At 33.2% G+C, this 23,787-nt stretch overlaps 1 protein-coding gene across 3 annotated transcripts in view; it reads right to left on the bottom strand.

Moving 5' to 3' along the window:
• The window catches only part of Ascc3 (activating signal cointegrator 1 complex subunit 3), a 294,273-nt gene that overhangs the window by 176,814 nt on the left and 93,672 nt on the right, over positions 1–23,787 (bottom strand). For all 3 annotated transcript variants that reach the window (XM_005377814.2, XM_005377812.2, XM_005377813.2), the window contains 3 exons: positions 18,448–18,612; positions 12,820–12,996; positions 10,234–10,305 (listed from right to left, as the gene is read on the bottom strand). In XM_005377814.2, the coding sequence (XP_005377871.1) occupies positions 10,234–10,305; positions 12,820–12,996; positions 18,448–18,612 (414 nt within the window). The remainder of the gene's footprint in view (positions 1–10,233; positions 10,306–12,819; positions 12,997–18,447; positions 18,613–23,787) is intronic.

Genomic DNA, 23,787 nt, shown 5'->3' on the forward strand with positions numbered 1-23,787 from the left:
AGGCAAACTGGATATGACGGGAACAACAGCACCAAGAATAAGATATGCTTGTTTCTGGAGGATAAAAACCTGCCTAGGCAAAAGAGCTAAAGGAAATTTCTATTATTAAGGTAAACTTGGTAGCATTTGTTTTGATTGTATATAAATTATTACTTTCACATAATCTCAGAACCAATGTTAAGAAACAAAAATAATTTCCTTCACACAGAAATAATTTGTAATTATTATTTCATTTTTAAAGATGGTTTCTTACTAGAAATGAAACATCTAGTAGGAACTTATAAAGAACACAGAAAAAATAGAACACACATTAAGTAAAGGCTGATGTGTAGCATTAAGCTAGAATTGAAGACCTTAATCTCTTTAATAGTAAAAAGCCTTTTATTGCTTTGAATTAGAGGCAGATTTTGAGTGCAAAGCTAGACTATAAGGCTCTTAACTTTTTAGACAATGTGAAACAAAAAGAACAAGTTAATTTGCTAAATATGTGTTATAATCCAAGAAAGTTCCTAATTTCTTTTCCTTTCAATGTAACAAAGTTTGTGTAATAAGAAAAATCTCAATAGATTATCTCTCAATAGAGTTAAAGCATCAATTATTTTCCCATTCTACAAGTTACACAGGAGGAGGGGAATTATTAACAGGAATGATAAAGCTGTACTTGCATTTGATAACACAAAGAGAAGCTTACAAATGAGACGTCTCATTAGTTTGAGCAGATGGATCAAAATTAAAAGCTGAATCGCCAACTTTTAATTTCCCAGTAGCTAAGAAGAGCTTGAAGTCTTGCAGAGTAGGACTGTTGAAAAATCAACATGAAAAGATTTTCTCCATCTGTCATCGCACATGCCTCGGTGAAACCCAACTGCCTCCTACTGTTTTTAATACTTTTAAGGCAAAGCTGCACATAAAATCTATTAAGTACATAAGCATACAAGTTTAAGATATTTGGTATACTGAAGCTCATGCAAACTATGATCACAGAATATCAGCATGGATTTCTAAAATGAAATTTTGTTTTTATTTAACCCAAATGAAGAGGAACAAAATGAATTCATTTATATATTTAAGAAGAAATTAATTTTTAGCACAAAATTATTTAGTATCTGAGTTATAGTCCCCCCACCTTTGGATATATACTTCAATCTTAATACTGATCAGTACTGATAAAATCAAAGAACTTAGGGAAAACAAACCAGGGAGAAATCCAAGACACTAAACAACCTCAAGGCAAGAAAACAAAGCCCTTATCATTCACTGAAAAGGTTTTTGGTTTTCTCTTTTTTTTTTTTTTTTTTTAAGTGAGGAGTAAAGGTGTGTGAGATGGAACTAGGGAAAATTCAATTAGTTTCTTGGACTAGAATAGACTGAGTCATGTTGTTTTACTAGTATATATATCCACTAAGATATTTTAAAGCAACAAAATAAAGTTTCAGCACACAACTCAGTAATAAGTAACTCTATGTTTCCTTAATAACAAAGAAAAGCACATTTATCTAATATGTAGTTGGCTACTCAATAATAATGCACTGCTATGCAGATACATAGCTATAACCATAACTGAATTACTGAAGTATTTCTCCCTCTCTGTCTCCGTGTTTGTCTGTCTTTCCCCCCACCCACATAATTTACTATTACATATATGGCACAATAAAATACTTAAAAAGAAAGCTTCTTAAAATGAAACAAACATAGTTAGACTTTTCAGTCATGAGAACTGGGTAGAATATATTTGAGGAGTTAATTTGGCTGTCAGCTTTTTATATAAGGTAAAAAGCTTGTTGAACTATGTATTTTTCAATTTTTGACAGATGTATGCATATAAATTCATTTGTTTGAAATTATCTTTTGTAACCTTATACAAAGACAGTGAGTGACTGGGATCAACTGCAATTATGACTGAAAAAAGAACACAACTGAGAAACTTAGCTGAACTAGGAAATACTTTGTGACCTTCTCTTAAAATTGTAGAGCATTTTACTACAGCTTTGTTATAGTATCTCTTCACGACGATTTAAGACAAGGAAAAACAATTGTATGAGGGATTCTCTGTCTCTGGAAACAAAGCCCTACATGAGTCTCAGCACCAGTAACTACTTTGGAGTACCAACTCTTGCATACTGGAATCAATCAAGGATTGCCTATTTTGCGAAAGGAGGCATCTAAGTGCTGGGCATGTTAGAAAGGCATTAAGCACAATCTATAACTTATTGGGCTAAATAACTGTGCAAGCCAAAAAGTATCTGACAATTAATTTGCAAATAAAAGAATGAATGAAACTATCTTTCTGTCTACCTATCTATCCTTCCATCTGTCATCTATGCATTTTTTTTTTCTTTTTTGAGAAAGGGTTGCACTACGTAGTTCAGCCTGGCCTTGAACTCAAGATGATCCTCCTGCCTCTGCTTCCTGAGTGCTGGAATTACAGGCACCCACCAGCCTGCCTGGGAATAAAGGATTTTAGACAGAACAATAATGTTGAAAAGACTGATACAGTGAGAGATTTAAATTTTAGTCAACTTTTACAATGGCATTTACAATATAGAGAATTTAGATAATGACAATGTGCAAACTTTGTACGTGAGTTATATTGTATGGGTACTCATAACAATATTTAATGTAAAAATGTAGAAAAATTAATGTAGAAAAATCCCTTGTCTTAAAATATCAATATTTATAATCTGAAGGAACTGGACTGGGCTTTGCAATATTTCTAATGCTAAATTTCAACTGGTACAACACAGTCAAGTGCATTTCTGTTGCTCATTATCCTTATCTCACTACCTTACGTCTCTGGAGACAAAACGATTCATCACAGTCAAATCGTATTTGCCAGAGTTCATGTCCATGACGCTGTACCCGAAGCTAAACCAAAGTGTTCCCTCATAACAAATATTTCTTGGGAGGACCTGCCCAACTAGAATACAAAATCTAAAAAGGTACCATTGCCTTGAACACAGTGATTACAATTTTTAAATATAACATCTTAAGGCAAGACATATATTTACATTTTAATGCTTTCAATTCTTTTTATCTGTTGTATTTTTTAACTAGAAAAATACAGTGCATGAGAAAAACTACAGAAACAAGAAAAAGGATAGGAAATTAAAGGTATGAAGGGTTACAGCATGTGCCTACAGAAGCTACCTCTGGGAAGTACAACTGGCAGTGATTATTTTTCACCCCACACCATGTTTGCTTTCTGTGGTGCCTAGGGGTAAAATTTGTTAGGCTCTTTTTTTATTTGGTCTTCTTTATACTAATCATCATTAAATCACATTTAAAAAAATACAAGTATAGAAGTCAAAAGACTACCACACCTCAGTTTGAAACATAAACTCAGGGGAGAAGAGATGGTCTTTCAAATTGAAAACAAGTACATACTCAAGCCACGAAAACATGACATGCAACTTGAGAGCCACTGTAATCTTATGAGGAGACAGTTGCCAACTGAAAAACGATCACTATCATGTCACTCTCCTGTCTTACATGCCTTAAGATAAAGAACAAAACTTCAGGTAAACACACACTTGGTCACAACCTCACAATTTACAACATTGCTTCCATCCTTTACTAGCTATATGACCTTGGGAAGATGCGTAATGTGTCTTAGTCTCATTTCTCCTTGTAACAAAGTATGTGAAAGGGTTAGAAAGATTAAAAGTCAAACAGACTTAAATGGTATCTGAAAATTAGAACCTGAATAAAGACTCCTTTTTCTCTCTTGAAGACAATAAAATTGTGAAGACTATGGAAAGACATTAAAAAGTTTATTTATTTTTGTTTGTTTGTTTGTTTTCCCAGTATCGGAAATCGAACTCACGACCTTGCGCTTGCCAGGCAGGTGCTGTGCCGCTGAGCTAAATCCCCAGTCCCCAAAAAGTTTATTATTCATTAAGAAAAAGAGTGAATAGAAAACCATTTATACAGAATAATTAGAATTATAACTAACAATTAAAATTGAATGAACAAAATTATAAGCTACATGTGTGAATAAAAGGCTGACTGGACGTGTACAAAAGTTACAATAATAAACTTGAAATGATAAAATAATGGGGAACCATATAAAGATCTTTAATGCTGTTATTTTATCTTTATAATTTAAAAGTAGTTATTTCTACAAAGTCCTACCACTCTGGAAAATAAACATGACACTGAGTATTCAAAAACAGAAATGTGAGACTTGCATCCTAACTCTCAGTTCTTAGAAAATACAGCCTAAAGGAAGGTCAGTATTATCCTGCTGTAATTCCTTTGTTGAGCAGTGCAGAGGTGGACACAATCTCAGACAGTAGAGTTTGTCAGTACTTTCTATAATGGTAATTACACTGTACACAATTGCCCACTGTGTATTTGTAGCTAGACATGTCTGCAGGAAAAGGAGATAGCTCAGAGGTCACAGATTCATACAGACGTCAAAATGTGCACACAAAAGGCAAAGACATAATCCTTGTCTCCAACTACTGCTTCAGCTGTGAGCATTTTCAACTGCTAGGCCCTTCATGCCCTAGAAACACCAGCCTCTGGGAACCTGACGTCTCTCCTGGTTTATCTCATCCAAGTCTGTAATTTCTAACCAGCCATCAGGTTCATTACAGTAAACTGGATTTACTATAGTTAAGAGCCTGCCCTCAGTTAGTTTTCATTTTGAAAAGCAATACATTGAATGGATTTACACTAACTTGGCAATGAGATGTCATCTCTTCATCTCTAGCAAGCATGTGTCATACATACGGTCACACAGGCCCTGTGACAGTGAAGGAACTGACCTGAAAAAGGAGACAGTTTTCCCAAGATGTCTTAAATTACGCTACAATGGAAGATATAATTGCTACTTTCCCCAACATTCAGGGATAAGGCTACATTTTATTTTTCAAAGAATTATCTTAAGTTATAAGACCTCATTTTAAAAGCTAGGGTAGTATAGTAAGTGTATGTATAGAACAATTTTAAACAGCATGACAAATGTGATAATCCTGTAAGAAATGAGTGACCCAAAGTTTCAGGGGCCTTCAAATAGTTGTAGTACTGGCTTAATAATAATAAAGATATTATTAACTATTATTATTAATACAATACTATTATTAACTATTATTATTACTAACAGTTTTACTATTATTAAGCTATTTGCTCACATTACTCAAAAGTTGTAACTCTGTGAATTTCACATTTATGTGTATACCTGGATGTACACAATTATCTGTCTCACTAAAGGATTCATGAAGACTGCTCTTTGTTTAACCTAAAAAAGTAATTTATTCCAATGACAATTTCTTGTTAACAAGGCAAGTGCAATCAGCCCTCTGACTGCAAAAGGTTCCACGGGTTCTTCATTATGTATTCAACCAAATAAAATATTAAACAAAAAAAAAATTGTATCTGTATTGAACACATACAGACTTGTTTGGTCATGATGCTCTGAATACAGTATAACAACTACTTACATAATATTTCCATTGTTCTAGGTATTATAACCAATCTAGAGATAATATAAAGTACTTGGAAGGAGTTACATAGGTTTTACACAAATATTATGCCATTTTCTAGAAGAGATTTTAGCATATGTGGATTTTGATCCCCCATGGATAACACAGAACAACTGTGCCTATTTATTAGCTCATTAAGTGCTAATTGTGAGAGAAAAATAATGATGACATTAATTTCTTTAATTCTGGAGGCAACACAGTAATACTCCTATAAGTGACTTAAATTTTTTTCCCTTATACTTGTGAGGCTGCTCAATTACAAAAGATACTTAAGGAACAGCAGACATTTTACCAGCTAGAGTCAAAAGAAAAATATATTGTATCTTCCAAGTAAAGTATTTACATTTCAATTTCTATCATTTCACAAGAGGAACAAATCTTTAACAGTAAGTACTCATATATAATGAGCTCTGTCATCGACTGCCTGACGCTCTCTTACAAGGGAAGAAAAGTCATCACAATTAAAATTTGAAATGTCATTAACTAACAATTCAAAATTCAGCGAACACCCAAAATCGCCCACACAATATTGGAAGAGAAGAATGAAGTCAGGGACCTGACATGTTACTCTCTCTTGCACAGAACCTTATTTTCTTCATTTGTCAAGTGAAAAAGATAGTACCAGCTTCATAAGCTCCAGAGAATTCAATGACATAATAAATAGAAGCTAAGTTTATCAGCTTGAGGCACTGATTAATAGTGAGGAAAGGTCAAGCACCATTTTAACTATTAACAATTTTGAATCAATTTAATATTAAATTAATGTTTCTTAATTTTTTATTAAAGTAAAACAAAATTAAAATAAAGTGAACATTAAGTGTTTTTAAACGTTAAAAATAAATAAGAGAAAGAGGACACAAAGTTGAACTGACTGCTTAAAAGTGTTACTCTTGAAACTAAGCATCCAAAGATTAGATGGAAAACAGATTTAAAAACTGCTTCCTAAAAAGAGAAAAAAATGTCTCAAGGAAGTATTCTGAGTTCTGGAGTCCAACTCATTCTATGTAAAGAAGATTTGGTCTGGAGGAAAAAAGGATTGTTTTCTGTTTTAAAGGTATTAAACACAAAGGGGAGGATTTAAACCCAAATGTAATAAAATGCTAATATTGTATAAAAATGAATAAATAAGTACCTTGTAATAAAATACTCAAAGAACATAAGAACTGGGCAATGACTAGTTTTAAAATAAGCTATTATTATCACACCATATTTAAAAAAAAATCTTGACCAAAGAAGTTTGGGTAGAGCTGGAGTAGAGACAGGCACGAAATACAGCCTCTCTGGGGCCTGAAATACATCCTCTCTGGGGCCTGGAATGGAGACAACTGGAACACAGCTCTGTGAAAAGAGGGAAAAAGAAATAGATTTCCAGGAATTAGGAAGGGGCTGAGAGGAAAAACAGAAACTGGACAAGCTGGAGAAAATAAGCTCAAGGGACAGCAAAGAACGCAGCAATCATCCTACCTACTACGTGAGGAATGACCACAAGAGACAGGTGCAGGATAGACACAGATTTCCTGAGAAGTTCAAGCTCAGGCAGCGAAGGGCTCAGGGATGGTAAGGGATCCTTGGTGAGCAGCCGGGCTCTGGTGTGTGGCTTTCACAGGGGGTCGTGAGAAAGTGCTGGCATTAAGTCCGCTGGTCTGCTTGAACTCAAGCCCCACTACTTACATCCAACGTGGAGCTCAGTGACGTGCCTGCTTTCCCTGTCAACGAACAGGGGCAAGGATATGCCTTGGCTTGGATGGCTGCCATAGCCTGGGGTGCAGGACACAGGCACCCCTGCAGCAAGGGGGCACTTCACAAACTCACAAGGCATAAGCGAGGCAGAGAAAACTAACTTGAGGGGGCAAAAAAGGGCATGAAACATGAGAGCTGCCAAGTGGTTGGAGCTGTAGGGCCGAAACCACTGACCAAACATGTCCAGCAGGAAAGGCACGGCAGGATACAGCCTCATACAAAAAGATATGTATACAACGTAAGAAAATCAGTAACTATACAACACCACAAAACAGTGACAAAAATCACCTGATCATCTCAATATATGCAGAAAAAGCCTTTGACAAATTCAACATCTATTCCTGATAAAAACCCTGAAAAAATGGTAAAAAGGACTTTATCTCAATGTGATAAAAGCCATTTTTGATAAAACTACCGCTAATGTCATATTAAATGAGGAAAAATTAAAAGCTTTCCCCCTAAAATCAGGAGGACAAAGATGCCCACTGTCACCACTCTTTTTTATGATAGTATGTACCTGAAACATTGGCCAGAGCAATCAAGTGAGAAAGAAAGGAAGAAAGAGAAAGAAATGAAAGAAAAGAACAAAAGGAAGAAAGGAAGGAAGAAAGAAAGAAAGAGAAATAGCTAGAAAAGATGAAGTCAAATTATTCTTATTTGCAGAACACATGACCCTCTATATAGAAGACTCCAATAAAATCCATCAAAAAACTCCTAGAATTAATAACCAAATCCAGCAATGTAGCAGGATACAAAATCAACACACAAATATAAACAGCATTTATGTACACGGGTAATGAACACACTGAGAAAGAAATTAGGAAAATTAGGTTACAATAGCATCAATGAAAATTAAATACTTAAGAATTAATATAACCAGTGAAGAACCTCTACAGTAAAAACTACAGTACTCTGAAAAAGAAAACTAACAAGGTCATCAGAAAATGGCAAGACATCCTCTCCCTGTTCCTGGACATGCAGAAGCAATATTGTCAAAATGGCCATATTTCCCAAACACATATATAGGTTTAATCTAATCCCAATCAAAATATCAACAGCATTCATCACAGAACTAGAGAAAACAATCTTGAAATGTGTATGGAACAAGGAGACCCAAAGAAGCAAAAGCAATTCTGGGAAACGAGATCAAAGCACAAGACATCATAATCCTGGACTTTAAATTATATTTTAAAGCTACAGTCATAAAACAGCATGCTACTGGCACAAAAACAGACATGTGGTTCAATGGAACAGAACAAAGGATACAATTAACAATCCCAGGCACAGTCGGCCATCTGATACTCCATAGAGACCCCTCAAATAAAGACTGGAGGAAAAAAGCCTTTTTAACAAATAATACTGAGAAAATTGGTTATCCACATGGAGAAATACACCAGGTCCCATATCTCTAAATTAAAATGCATCAAAGATCTGAATATTTAAATAGAAACAATCTGCTGGGAAATAAAATAGTCAAAAGTTTTGAAGACCTAAGCATAGGTAAGGACTTTTGAAACAGAACCTCAATTGCATAAGAAATAATAGTAACAGTCAACAAATGAGATTATTCAAATAGAAATTTTCTGCACAGCAAAGGAAATATAGTGTGATGAGACACCTACAGAATGGGGAAAAACTTTTGCCAGCTACACCTCAAACATATGACAAATATCTCAAATATATAAAGAACTCTTAAAAATTAGATCCCCTAAAATAAAAAACACAATAAAAAATGAACTAAAATGAAGAGACACTTCTCAGAATAGGTACAAATAGCCAATAAACATATGAAAGAATGTTAAACACCTCTGGCACTCAGAAAAATACAAATTAAAACAATACTGAGAAAAATACACATTAAAACAATCTTACTCCAAAAAGAATGGCTATCATCAAGAAATCAAGTAATAACAGATGCTGGTGAAGCTGCACTGTTGGTGGGAATGCAAACTAGTGTAACCACTATGGAAATTAGTATGGAGATTACTCAGAAAACTAAAACTAGAAATTCCCTTTGGCCCAGCTATTCTGCTTTTAGATGTCTTTCTGCAAGAGGTAATGACATTCTATTATAGTGATACATGATACCCATGTTTATTACAGTACAACTTGTGATAGCTAAATCTTGAAAGTAGCCTAAGCGTGGATCCAAGTGAAATATATGAGACACATAAACTAAAATATCTCATGGTTTCTCTCAGATGAGAAACCCCAAATATAAAAACAATAAAAAAAAGAACAATCAAAGATAAAAGGAAACAGGAAATACACCTTTTGCAAAAAGGAAAGGGACTAGAAGCGGGAGGGGGGAGCAGGGGATGTAAAATGAATTAAGATAAGTTATACGCACGTACTACCTCCCTGTGGTGAATGTGTAGCAACTATGAACTAATAAAACTAAAACTTCAAAAAATGTGTGGAAAATGGATAATTTAAAACTAAAAGGGCTTCCTTTCAGGCCTCACTTCCCCATGCCCCATCCTCCGATATCTCAAAACCCCTCTACCCCACTCCCCACCTCACCCTGTGGTAGGGGTTGAACCTGGGGCCTTGCACATGCTATGCAAGTACTAAGTACAATCCTAGCCTAAACTGCTTAATCTCTAAAGATCATAAAACAATTCAAAACTCTTTTTCCATTTACTTCAGTTGATGTTATTTCATGAATAATATAACATTACTAACTTTTACATTATGTAAAGAAATGTGCACTGAAACTTTTTAGATGTGAAAGAAGGTTGGTATCCTTTAAAAACAAACAAATATTAAGGATGAAATTCTTTCTGTCCTTAACTATTCAATAAAAATAGCTAGCAAAATAGCACAACCTATCGCCAGTAGGATACCATTATTATCTATTAGTATTTTTATGACAAATGGTTACTCACTGGACCAAAATGATTATTAAGAAATTAAAACCTCTGAATCATTGTGTCAGAGGTCATAAAAATTCTACATGAAGAACAGCCATTAAACATTCTCTATAAGAGGAAAAAAATAAACGTACCTGATGCCCAGCCTTTACTTGCTTCAAAACACTTTCATAGCACACTTCATCCATGTTATTCAACTGCTGCATCTTAAAAGGTTTAAAACAAAATATACCAATTATATAATTTCTACAATAATAAACTTTCTAACTAAAAATAAAACTTGACCAATCATAAATGTATTTTTCATATGTCCAAACTATAAAACATACAAGCAACAAGTGCAATACAGATCTCTAACATAAAAGAAACCATAGGAAACAAACATAATGCCTTTAATACAAAAAAAATTCCTCAAATCAGTTTCAAAATGCTACCTAAGAGTGCTAAGTTTTTAAAAGATGGTACTCTTAAGGAGAATATAATAGTTAATTTTTAAAAGTCCTTTCAGCTTTCCTTACAGAAGCCCACTCATGAGGCTGATTTTCTTCTATTTCATTCCACAAGTTATATGCTTTTCTTGTATAATTCTCAATGCTGTGAGAACATTACAGGTTGAAAGCCAAATGGTACAAAGATTTGAAGCCTAAAGATACATATCATTTGTTCAATATACATGTAGAAAGGTACCTATGCTCCAGAAAGTTTTCAGATTAACTGAAAACTAAATAAATTGTGAAATAAGAAAGGATCTAGTTTGCCCTACTAGTGATAAGAAAGCTTTTAACAAAAACAATAAAGTGGCACGGTCATGCCTTAACATGCATCTGTTAACGTTGACCAACAGTGTTAAGCTGATGAGAAGTGTCACCTGTATCATGATATGGTCTAAATTTTTGTTGTTGTTTCAATACAGCAAACACTTTAAAATCCTGGCAGTCTTCTGACTGACAGTGGCTAAGTAGGATAAGATGATCTCAGGATAATTTACTCGTAATACTGGCTTGGAAAATCAGTCCTCTCTTCTCCCCTCCACAAAAATAAACCCCAGTAACTTTTTCAGGGTACTTTGGGTTGAACTGTGGCTAAAGCTATTATTTCAAATTAGAAGTTATCATTCACATTAACTTCTAATTTTCTTGTAACTGAATGCTAGCATGTGTCTGAATGAAATTCTGAAAAGTCAAAAAGAATTTCTTTTAAAATAAATAATAAAGCAAAAATTGATTATAAAACATCTTAATAACATCTTGGGGAAATGCTTAGTGGTTACCAGCTTTGTATTTCAAAGAGCACAAAACTAATTTTAGTAAGAGAAAAATCTGTACTTACAACAAACAAATTTACTGTTTACACTACATAAGATATGTAAATTTAAAAAAACTTTTGGCAAATTTCTAACCAAAATAATTATGGCAGTTTATTATCTAATAATATTCATTTGATGCTTATAATGCTAACATACTGTGATGAAAATACTTTTGAATTCAATTAGCTTTAAGTGATTTGCCCATTTATATGATGCAACTGAAAGAAAATAAGGTTTAATATGGCTGACAAGCATTTGAAACAATTTTCCTTTCAATATTTCTGTGATCATCATCTGCTCTCAATTGCATTATAAAGCTAAAAACAATCTAAAGCTATGAAGAAATGATTTTACATTTATACTTGTGATATGTTAATAAAAACTAAATCACTAAATATATATTTAGACATGACTGAAGAAAAGCAGCAAAGAATACTGGAGAGAACTTGAAACAATTAATGAAGGTTAAAATATGTATATGTGAGTATTACTGTCTTGTAAACTATCCTTTTGTACATAAATCTGGAAAGGATCTCTACAATTTAAAATGTACCAGTTTTATTGAATGCACTTAGTTTACACTATCAGTCATTCCTGATATTTACTAGTTGAACTTTTTTTTTTTTTTTGGTACAGGGAATCAAACTAGTTGAATATTTTACTTACAGTGGCTCAAGGTAAAAGTGGCTCTGTTTTACTAATGAAGTTTTTTCTGTAAGAAGTAACTGATAGAGTAAAGACCAAGTCTGATATAACAACACGATTCCACCTTGTTCTCTTTTAGTAAGAAGTTAAAGGACAGTGAATACTGTCCCAAAGGTATTTTTTCTTAAAAAAATATTGTTGAACAGAATGATAAATGATAAATTTAAACAAAATTTCCCTTCATATTATAAGCATCCTAATGGTACACAGTAGTACTAAATACAGAATTAGACAAACTTTTTAAAGCATAGTATGTAAATTTAGAAATGTCATTTCTATACATAATTAATATGGTAATAATACAACATAATAAGTTAAATAAAACACCTCTCTTGGTGGTTCCTAACATCAAGCTTTTTTTCAAATGCATATGAGATCTTTTATTCATTTTTAAAAGATTACTGTATCAAAATATACAGGTCTAATAAGAGCTTTTATTATTTCACAATTACCATCAGGTCAAAATAACTTTATGAAAGTTTTAACAAAAATATTTTGGCAATAACAATGCAAACTACTACAAGTACCTTTGTGTAAGGACTTACTTATATTACCAGTAGCTAAAGAAGTCTGCTTGATTTTGTCTAGGATATCACATTCATAGCACTACTCAAATAACTTCTGCAATCTCTAATCTCAGACAACTATTCAACAATAAGTCAACAAGAATAATTTTAGAAAAACTATAATTAATGAAATGAGTATTTACCTTATTTGTACTTTTAATTCCCAAAAATGTCTGTCCAAGAGGAACTGGTCGAAAACGGCCATCGAAGTAGAAAAGTCCAATGTAGGGATTAACATGTAAAAATGTAGCAACATCAAGGTAGTTGGGTAAGGTTGCAGAAAGTCCAAGTATCCTGATCATACTCTGCGTAGATTCAACCTACATGAGTTATTTTAATCACAGGTCCAGTGTGAGTACTGATACTCCAGAATTGTCCACCCATCAAAACTGCATTATCGCCTAACCTGCCACACTGAGGCAGAGACTATTTGTAGAAGCATAAAGAGGGAAGGTAAAAACCCCAGGACTGCATGCAAATTAAAGTACAAAAACATCTGAAACATCATTCAGTGAATTACTTTCACTAAAGAAATGTTAAATATATCATCATAAAACATCCCAATCCCACGAAAAGTAAAAAACTCTAAATAATACAAAATAATCACCATACCTGTTATCTAAAAATTCTCCTTCACAATATATACAATAATTGGGATAATGATTTTAATTATATTCTATTTCTATGCAGTGCCTGTGATTTGTAAAGAAATAAAAGTGATATTTGGTTTTAAAATTATTACTTAAAATTCAGTGAGGATATTTTTAATGCCTTTTGATATTAAATACATGATACCATGGCAAACATTAGGTATTTTTCTACTAAAAATACTTTGTACTAAAAATTTCTACTCCATTTAAAAATAACCATATTTTTAAATCCAAAAGTATAATTCTATCTTAATATAATTAAATCTTATAAGAACTACTTTATTTGAAATAGGAACAGTTTTATGTCCTAAGCCAAATTTCAAAGCTCTATGCACTACAGATATTTACCTAACAAGAAATCATCGTTGAAGACTATGAAAACTGGAATTATGAAGATTTCTCCTTATCAGTGTGCCAAAGACTACACAGCACAATGTTTCACCTTGCATAAAATCTAAGTTTGGAAAAAAGTCTTCCTATTCGTTGAAAGCAAACTTAGTTATGCAAACAATTAGTATTTAATATTACTATATACAACAGATTTGGGACTTTCAAACATTTATTGTTTCCAAATTTCTCCTCATCGCTGAAAGTGTGTTTATACATTTAGTCCCTAACCTAGTATGCAATTTCAGTGGAACAGCTTCTGAACAATCTTCAACTTTAGTTTCAAATGAAGTATGATGTGAAACACTGCCATCTCCTGGGAACGTCTGATAATCATAAGAAAAAATAAAAACAGGAACTTTACTTTTTACTAAACATAATCATACGCACTACACTACATACGCTGGAGATTCGAGAAGAATCACATATACTTTTCTTTCATGGGGATTAAAATCTAGAGAAGGATTCAGATGAAGAAAGCATTATAGTAAATTATAAAAATATAAGACTGATCAATACTAAAAATTTGTAAAAAAGGGACCATTATAAAACACTTATAGAAGTACTTGACAGATTCAATAGAACAGTATATTTTCAATAAAGGGGTGTGTATAGAAAGAAGGCATTATATAATTTGGCATTTATAATCCTTAATCTCACAATCAACAATACATTCTGTCTCTGGTAAAATCAATTTCACCTGGAAAAGGAAAAAAATAACATGGTTTTGTGTGGCTAGAACTAGTAGATGAATGCTATGCAGAAGTTAAAACTAGACAAGGACTTAATAGACAATAATATGCAGCTGAGAGATTTAAACTTTTTTCCTACCATGACAAACAAGGCTACAAAGGTTTATGAGCACAGTAGTGGGGAACAATACAATTATTATTTGGTTACATTACATAGAGGGAAATGTGAGGGTGCAACTAATGTATACATTATAAATTATATATAATGTATTATACATTAAGAGATAAGATATATTTATACAGTTATATTACATACAATATAAACAATAAACCTGTAATATATAATTTTATCAGTGATAGCAAATCTATTAGAGCTGTAAGTGGTAACAGCCTGGCATAGCAATGTGCCACAGACTTGCCACCATTAGTTTAAATTACAAATTATGGGCAGAAAATTGTACTATTGTGCATTTATAAATAATTTACAAAATATAAAGGTGTTAAAATATTACACATGATGCATAACACTGTGTGAGTGTACATATATACAGAAAGGATTAGTAGCTGCTCTATGTTTACTTTTCTCATTCTAAAGGGGTGCTCAGGACAAAAAGATGTCATTGCTAAATTCCCTTTTGGGAATTGGCTATGTAAATATTAAAATGTTCTGACCAATGAAGATAGTACCTAAAAAAGTTAAAATGTAAGTGATCAAATAGAAATTTGTATAACACAAGATTAATCTTTAATCTCACATATATTTAACAGACTTTCTAATTGAGAAAAATAAACTTACACTAGAAGGAACATTTTTACAGTAGAAAATACTTGTATACATATGAATGATAGACCGGCAAATGCACAAATGATATTTACTGGCCTCTCATGATCTGTTGTTGGGCTGGGGATTTAGCTCAGCGGCAAAAGCGCCTGCCTGGCAAGCGCAAGGTCGTGAGTTCGGTTCCCAGTACCGGAGAAAAACCAAAAAAAAAAAAAAAAAATGATCTGTTGTTGTATGAAAGTTCTTATCTGTGGAATCCCTTCAGTTGAATGGATGTGGTCTCCTAGCTGGCTCACTGCAAATAAATGTAGAATGTATGGAGTCACACAGTATGGCTCCCTGAAAAATGTCATTGAGCTATTTAAGTATTAAGGTACAAAACCAAAACATTTCATGATCAAATTAGCTCTCTGTGTGTAAAAAAAGACTTGCATACTCCTTTTAGAAGATCTCATATGTAAACCATAGGCCAATACCAAGAAAGGACCTGGACTGTACAGATGGCAGTTTCAGGTGCTTTATCCTCTTATAACTATCTGTATTCTTAAAACTATTTTTATGTTGTGTATTAGGTAAAATCTCTGATTTTATAAATCTACTTTGATGAGATAATCCCTTTGTATTTTATACACAGTATGTAAACATACGTGTTTTTGAATTTTAGAAAATCTAAAAATCCTTTTATTCTGTGAAGGATAAAAGTGAACATATCTCAGTTCTGTTGCTTTTTTTTTTTTTTTTTTGGTACCGGGAATCAAACTCAGGACCGTGCACTTGCCAGGCAGGCGCTTATGCCGCTGAGCTATATCCCTAGCCCCTAAAGAAATAAAGAATTGTTTTGCCGGTACTGAGGAGGCTAAAGCAGGAGGACTGCTGTGAGTTCAATTCTGTTCGGGTTTTTTTTTGCTGTTTTGGTGAACATATCTCAGAAAGTCCCTCTATTCTCTACTCTAACAAACTATTTTTTTGCCTACTGCATGCCCTTTCATGTCTATGCACCACACTCTAAAACCCAAATGTAAGCAAGAACTGTGCTTTGTTCACTGCTATATCTCAAGAACTTAGAAATATGTAGCTAGCACATAAGTGCTTAATAAATGTTCATTAATTGAAAAAATTAATGTAAATACCAATACCCCACAGGCTTTTTCTTCACAAAAACAGACCTATACTACAATATAGGACAGCTTGTTTTTTCAGTGAAAAATTTAACATGGGTATTTCTGAAATCCAGTTCAGATGGCTATAGTATTTCACTGCAAGAATATATTATAATTTAAAATTTCTTTCATTTTTAACATGTGAATTGTTTCTAAAATACTTTTTTTGAAAGAAAGATTCAATAAATATTAGTACTAACACATCTTTATGAACTGGTGCTATTATTTCCCCAGGTTAGACTTCTACAAGCAAAAGCACAGGGTTAATTTTAATGGATGTTTTCAAATTGTATTCCATTTTCATTTTTGCTAAATGGACAGACACTGATTTGCATTCCTTTTGAGCACCTTTTCTATATACTTCTATATACTGAGAAGTATTTTCTACTGTGAAATGTTCCTTCTCATTTATTTTTCTCAATTAGAAAGTCTATTAAATGTATGTGAGATTAAAGATTAATCTAAAGTGTAACACAAATTTCTTTTTGATCACTTACATTTTAACTTTTTAGGTACTATCTCCATTGGTCATAATATTTTAATATTTACGTATCCAAACAGAGCATAAATTTTCTTTCTTTTCCCAAGGGAGAATGGAAAAAATATGACAAGTCTTAAGAATGTAAATATTTCAAGGGTGAAAACATGAGATAAGAAAAGGAGCCTGAGAGAGCAGAGAGCCAAGTGGGGAAAAAAAATCAAGTAGAAAATCAGGTTAGGGTTACATCACAGAGACAAAGGGGGAAAAGTTTCAAGACTGAATAAATGATATATGGTATTAAATATCAAAAAGTAGTAATACCAAGTTAAGACACTAAGTCTGAGAACTATCTTTCAGTAACTGGTAATCCCAGTAAAAGTCTTATTTATGTTCAATTAATGACCAGACTGCAGTGGTTGAAAAATCAAAAAAAAAGATATATAGACTAACAGTAAATACAGACGAACATTTTGGGAAACTAGATCGTAAAGAACTTTACGAAGCAGAAGTTATTGGAAACGGCAGATTTGAGGGAGGGGTTTTTGGCAAAGATGACAGGAACACTGCATATTTTTTACACTAAAGAGACAGTGGTCACTAACAGGAAGAAATTAATGACACAGGAGAAGGAAAAGGGGTAACAAGAGAGTGAAAGGACAGGGTCCAATGCAGTAGGGACCTCCGAGAAAAGGCCGAGGGGTACAACGGACAATGATGGGTACGCTTAGAACAATGAGAGGAGAGGTGGGTGTTTCTGCACAAGGAGAGGAAGAAGAAAGATGGTTATTGTGGAAGTTTAAGCATGGAGGGTTCCATTTCCTTTAATAAAATGTGCTGTCACATAAAAAGAAGGCGTAACAGGGTTAGGACGAGTAAGGTAGGAGACTGATGAAGCTTAGAGAGGGTTACATTACAAAAATAAGGAAAGTGCCACAGAAGTTACAGGGCAATCCCAGGGACCCAGGTGAATTCAGGGTTGATGGATAAATAGTGTACATCGGTCTGAGGCTCTATTCTGACATTAGTCGAAATCTCTGTGGCATCTCCTAATGATTAGCAGTCTGGCCAGAGGCGTAGAAGTGGTTCAATTGAGTCACTGTGGAAATTTTGCCAGGTATTCAGAAAGTAAGTTAAGATTACTGACAAGACAATAATTGGCCTTAGAGGCCTTGGTATTTTAGGAAGAAAACAATGGCCAGAGAACATGAATAAAAGACAATAACATACTCAGAGTCAAGACTTCTTGACTCGATTGAAAAACTGATGCTCCTGTCCAGCTTTTCAGAGAGGAGGGTCAGGCAGGAGAAAGAGTATCAAAACAAAAACATTCTTTATGTTTTACATTTCAATTTTGCTTAACCAATGTTAGACTTAGATCTGCAATACAAGTTTAACAAAGAAATTTTCCTATAGGTATTACAGCTAAAGAGACTTTAGTAAAGTAATATTCGAAAGAAAGGCAATTTTTCATATGAATATGAAATAGCTAAAGGCTTCTCCACAATAAAATGGTCTTATCCCCATGAACAATGCATATTAGTACTTCCTTTGAATGCTATATGTTACATTTAAAATTTTATTCATGCATCTAATATGAAATGACAAAATACTTCCTTTTACCTGCCGCAAAGTACGTGCAACTATGCTTTCTAATACCGGCCCTCGATCTTCATGCAGCAAATGGACTTCATCAAGAATGAGGAGCTTTACAATTTGAGAAAGAGCAACATCCCCGACACTCTTTCTTGTTACTACGTCCCATTTTTCTGGTGTGGTCACAAGCATCTATAACACAAAGAAAATCAAGTTAAAATGTAGATTCCATAATTTAAATTTCAAATTTCATTCAAAAAGAGACATTTTTTGCCACCTCTGTATAGATTAAATAAAAAGTATTTAAAATATCCCAGAAGGACATTCAGCTCACAAAAGATCACAGGCAATTCAAGAGAATCATTCCTTAACGTAGTGATTTAAAGCAGTTATTGAAGATGCTAAAGACAGTTTGTCAGTAAATGGCAGTGTGAAGTTTACAAATTAACCAAGTTTTTTTAAAAAAGCATTTAACAACATGGAAAAAAAATATTTGTAAAGTATACATTGATAATGATCGTATTTGAAAAGGGACTAAGAAGTAACCGCAGCTTTGTTTAAAAGAAAATTAAAGAAAATGTGAGCACATTCTAGTAAGATCATAGATCTTAAGCTTATTCAAATTTGGAGGAAACTACTACTGCTATACATTTTCTAGAAAAACTGTCCTCTAATATCAACTTGCATATACTATACTTTATAATAAAACTGACAGATTTAATAAACTGCAACTGATAAATACAACGACCAAAACAGTGGGTTGCTGGAGATCAGGCGAATCAGAACAGAAGTACGTCTGCAGCATTTATGGAAACTTCAAACACGCAGACCTCGCATGAAGTTGTTATTACAGTCTACTTACTTTTGCATAATAAATTCTTTTGATTCTCTAAAACCATATAAGTAGGAAGCAGAAAAGGAAGGAAAATTTGTATCTTCTGGTATACCACCGTCATATTAGGAAACAAGTGCATTACGTGGATAAGTCAAAGAATGCAAGGGGGTAACAAATAAAATCCAATGCTTCTCTTAGCCAGTGTACCAGGATAGGGGAATTGATGAGCATCGACAACTCAACTGTGCCTTCCCGGGGTCAGCTAAGGTGGGGGTCAATTAATTCTCCTCAGTATTTTAATACTATTACACATTTGTTTGAAAGCCACTTTCAGTGATAACAATTTTATTTATTTAGATTGCAAATGGTTAATAAATTCTTAACAAACATACAATTTATCAATATAACCTGCTGCGTTATAAGAAAAATGACTGCTATCATTTTGAAATGAACTACCTCAACTACAAAATTTAGTAACTGTAATTCTACAATGTGTTAATTAGCAGAGAACAATTACATAGTAATGCGCATTTAAGGTGTAAAGCACTACAAAAACTAAATGACATAGCTATCTTACCAAAGCTAAAATGGCAATGTTGAGATCAGATCAAATTTTACAGAACACAAATGCTACTCAAATTAAGAATAAAGAACAGTATAGTGAATCTTAAAATAGTATGATATATTCACTATACATAAACATCTCCTTTATCATACTACAATAACTTTAAACTGAAATACTTTGAATGACAGGCCCAAAACAACCCAAGAAGTGTTACCATAAATACAGAGATAAAATAACTTATGGACAACCATTTTCATTAAAAGTCCCTGAAAAACATGCTCATTGGTTTTAAAAGGAGCCATTCTTCTAAAGTGCAAATTAATAGCACATTAAAATACAAAATAAAGTAGGTATTTGAGAATTAGTAAATTATATTGAGAAAACTATAAAGTATACTATCATGTCAAAGTAAGTACGGTCTGGTTATCTATCTCAAATGATTTAGACTACTCTACCAGCACTTTCTTATTATATTTCACATATAATAATGTTGTAAGAATTAAATTATAAAACCAAAATTTTCAAACATCAGAAAGCTATACCACCAAATGCTAAGAATTCTTGTTAGTATTTTGTTTTCTGTATTTCCCTTTTAACGCATTAAGAAATGATTTCATTTATACCACTATTTTACTACTGAAATGGCTACAGAATAGTGTCACATTTGTTTAATAAATTGGAAAGCATGCAACACATTTCCTTCTGCTATTGTATTAGGTTACACATGAACTGTCAATATTTTCACTGTCAACTTAAAATGTTTTTCTGTGTGAGTACAAATTCCCTCATCAATATAAAAATCATTATTCCAAATTGTTCCAATTTTAGCCTGTCCATCAGAAAAGTGGAGTAGGTGAGATACTTGTATTTCTTTCTTTTTTTTTTGTTTTTTCTCCGGTACTGGGAACCGAACTCACGACCTTGCGCTTGCCAAGCAGGCGCTTTTGCCGCTGAGCTAAATCCCCAGCCCCTGAGATACTTGTATTTCACCATCGTGCTAAATATTTGTTTTATTCAATTTTAAGATGTCTATCAAGTTAACTTCAAAACTGAAAGACCTAAAACTTTCAGTAATTGATTTATTTGCTAATTCACCTAAACATAGTTAAAAACTTTCTTTACATGTATATATGCACTTAGTTTTGATGAATGTTTCACAGCCTCTCAATCATTCTTTTCTAAAAGTGAAACACATTCTTCAGGAGGGGAAGAAAAAAACAGCAAAAACTTAATTTGAACTTTCCATAATTATTAGCATAATCCAATAATTGGACAGTACTGCAAACCCTTTATCAAAACACACCAGAGAGGAAGTGTTCACTGAACGAAGAGCGCTGTGCCTGAATCCAAATACTGACAGAATTATCCCAAATAGAAGACTTTTGATTTCTGAGCTAAGAACTAAGAGATCGCAAAGCTTCTTGCCAAAGAATGCCTGTGAAGGGAATGAATTTGCATGTGAACTTTACATTCTATTCCTTCTTTTCCCCCAGTATTAACAGACTGAACTGATCTAATGCTCCTTCTGAAATGGAAAATGCAAAGATGCAAGAGGTAGAAAGCGCTGTCACTGTATCAATCAAGAGTTACAAGGAGACGATCGGCTCCTAAGTTAGGACACTGAACAATAATCCAGGTTTCTGGCATTTGTAAGAAGAAATCTGTAAGAAGTTGGTCTCTATACATTTGTATTTATATTTTTTACCCTACAAATAGTTACTGGAGAGACAAAGATGCAAAGAATGATTTACATTGTGAGGGCTCATTGATAAAGACCTAAGACAGAACGACAGGAAAGAAACCAAGTCAGTGATTAAAGGAGAAGGGACATGGAAAAGAGCAGAAGGGATCATCTTAAGCGGCGGAATTTCTCGATGCCTTGATGTCAGGAGTTGTTAGGGGCGTGGCTTACAATTCTGTTAAAATTCATTGAGCTAGATAGTTACAAATATGTGTTTCATTCTTTGTAAAGTAAAATCCAATTTTTTAAAGTTTCAAAAAGAAAGGTGTAGAGACAAAATGTAACATGGATTTCAACTAAGAAAGTGTGGCAAGTGGGGAAACAAACACTAACTTGACATGAGATAATATTGAGAAAATGTTATCAAAATTATTTATTACAATATAGGTATTATAAATTTTTTTAAAGAGGCTCTTGTTTTTCAGAGATACTTCTATTTATAACTGATAATTTGAAAAAACACAAGCCACAATGTACAAGTTAAAAAGACATGCTACTTGTTTCAAATGGAAAAAAATATGGTTCTACCCTGATATGCAATATATAAAACAAATATCAATGTTTAAATATAACAAGCTTTAAAATTTTATTTATCTCCTAAGTATCTCCATCATTCATGTATTTATTTTAAGCATTAAGGCTGTAATTGGCAGAGGTCTTTTACAAAATGATTTTATTGCTTTCATCTTCCCAGACCAGTAGGCTTCAAATCTGTGGCTTTTCAGATTCAAACACATGCTAATACACATTTTAGGTCTTTAACACATATTCTATATCATATTAAGCTTTCAAAGTCTATGTAAGTTTTTTCTCCTTTTGATAATGGTACGCAGGTTTTGGTTATCATAGACACACAGCAAAGCCACAAACTCCAAGGGAAAGCATGAATCTTCTAGGTCTAGTTTAAAAATCTCATTTTATTAACACAAAGACATAAAGTGACTTTATCAATGTCTTATTACAAGTTAGTAGGAAAAGTAGGGGGTACTGTACGTCTGTTTGTATATACAATGGCTCAAAGGCTCACTCTTTTCATAAAAATGAGAGAACAGAGAAAAAAAGCTTTTTTGAGGTGCACAAGTTACCAGTTACAGAGCCATTCAAGAAGGCCCTACCTTCTCACTCCTCTTCTGACTAGAATCTCCTTTACTGTCTGCTTTCCTACTCTCTCCTTCACCAAGTAGTCTTTTTCTGGACCCAACACAGACAAGCATCCACGGCTGAGGACAACCACAGATCAGTGTCACACACCTGATCACGCGTGCTTATAAGGTATACATGTGAGTGTTCACGGAATAGAAAGTATACTATGTACACATATGAATACATGAAGAAAAATCATGCCACTTCAGCCCCATGTTCACTGCAGATCGAGACAATAAGAGGGTAATGAGGAATAAACATTAGCTACAGCACATGTGGTGCCCACTGAGATTTCTGATAAAGTTATTCATGTGATAACTTTATGACTAAGGAGGTAAATCAGGGCTGGTCAATAATCAGGAAACTGCTGAACAGAATTACTCAAAAATTACTATTTAAACAATGAAAAATTAACCAAATCAAAACCATCACTACTGTGTCCTAGAATGATGGTTCTGATGGAGGTTTGGGTGGAGAAGAGAGGGAAAAGAAACTGAAAGAAAAAAGGAGAGAAGTATGGAAGAGAATGTGTGCAAATAGAGAAGTAAGGCATCTTATGGAAAGGTCTGCAGCCCCTTGAACAAACTCCTAAGATGTAATAAGTCAAATGTCTCCCGTAGAATTTTAATTTTCTATAAAGAACAACTAGCTTGTGAATAATAGTATGTCAGTCCTTAAAATAGTCAAATTTTAAAGAGTTCATTATATATGACATCATATCAAATTTATTATTGACAGCATATATCTGGCTGAATATACTAAGAAATGTTTGCAATGCATAAAAGTAGTTTGCTATATGTTTAATCCTATTATGTCTACTGCGAAATTAATGTCGTATTAATATATTGAATTTTAAAATGTTTTGACAATCAGAGTAGTTGTTTCTTTGTGGCAGATGGACATAAATTAAAAGCAGATTTAGAATTTAACATCAAAAGGAATAAAAAAATTTTAAAGATAAAAGCACACTTTCTTGACTTTATAATATAATATTTATAATATAATATTCAAAACTATTCTAAGTTTTTTAGAATTTAGAAAATTAGAAAAATGTTAAATCACATCAATTACCTTTTTGAACCA

Source organism: Chinchilla lanigera, unplaced genomic scaffold (genome assembly GCF_000276665.1).
Source record: "Chinchilla lanigera isolate Chin_1 unplaced genomic scaffold, ChiLan1.0 scaffold00010, whole genome shotgun sequence".
Taxonomy (NCBI): Eukaryota; Metazoa; Chordata; class Mammalia; order Rodentia; family Chinchillidae; genus Chinchilla; species Chinchilla lanigera.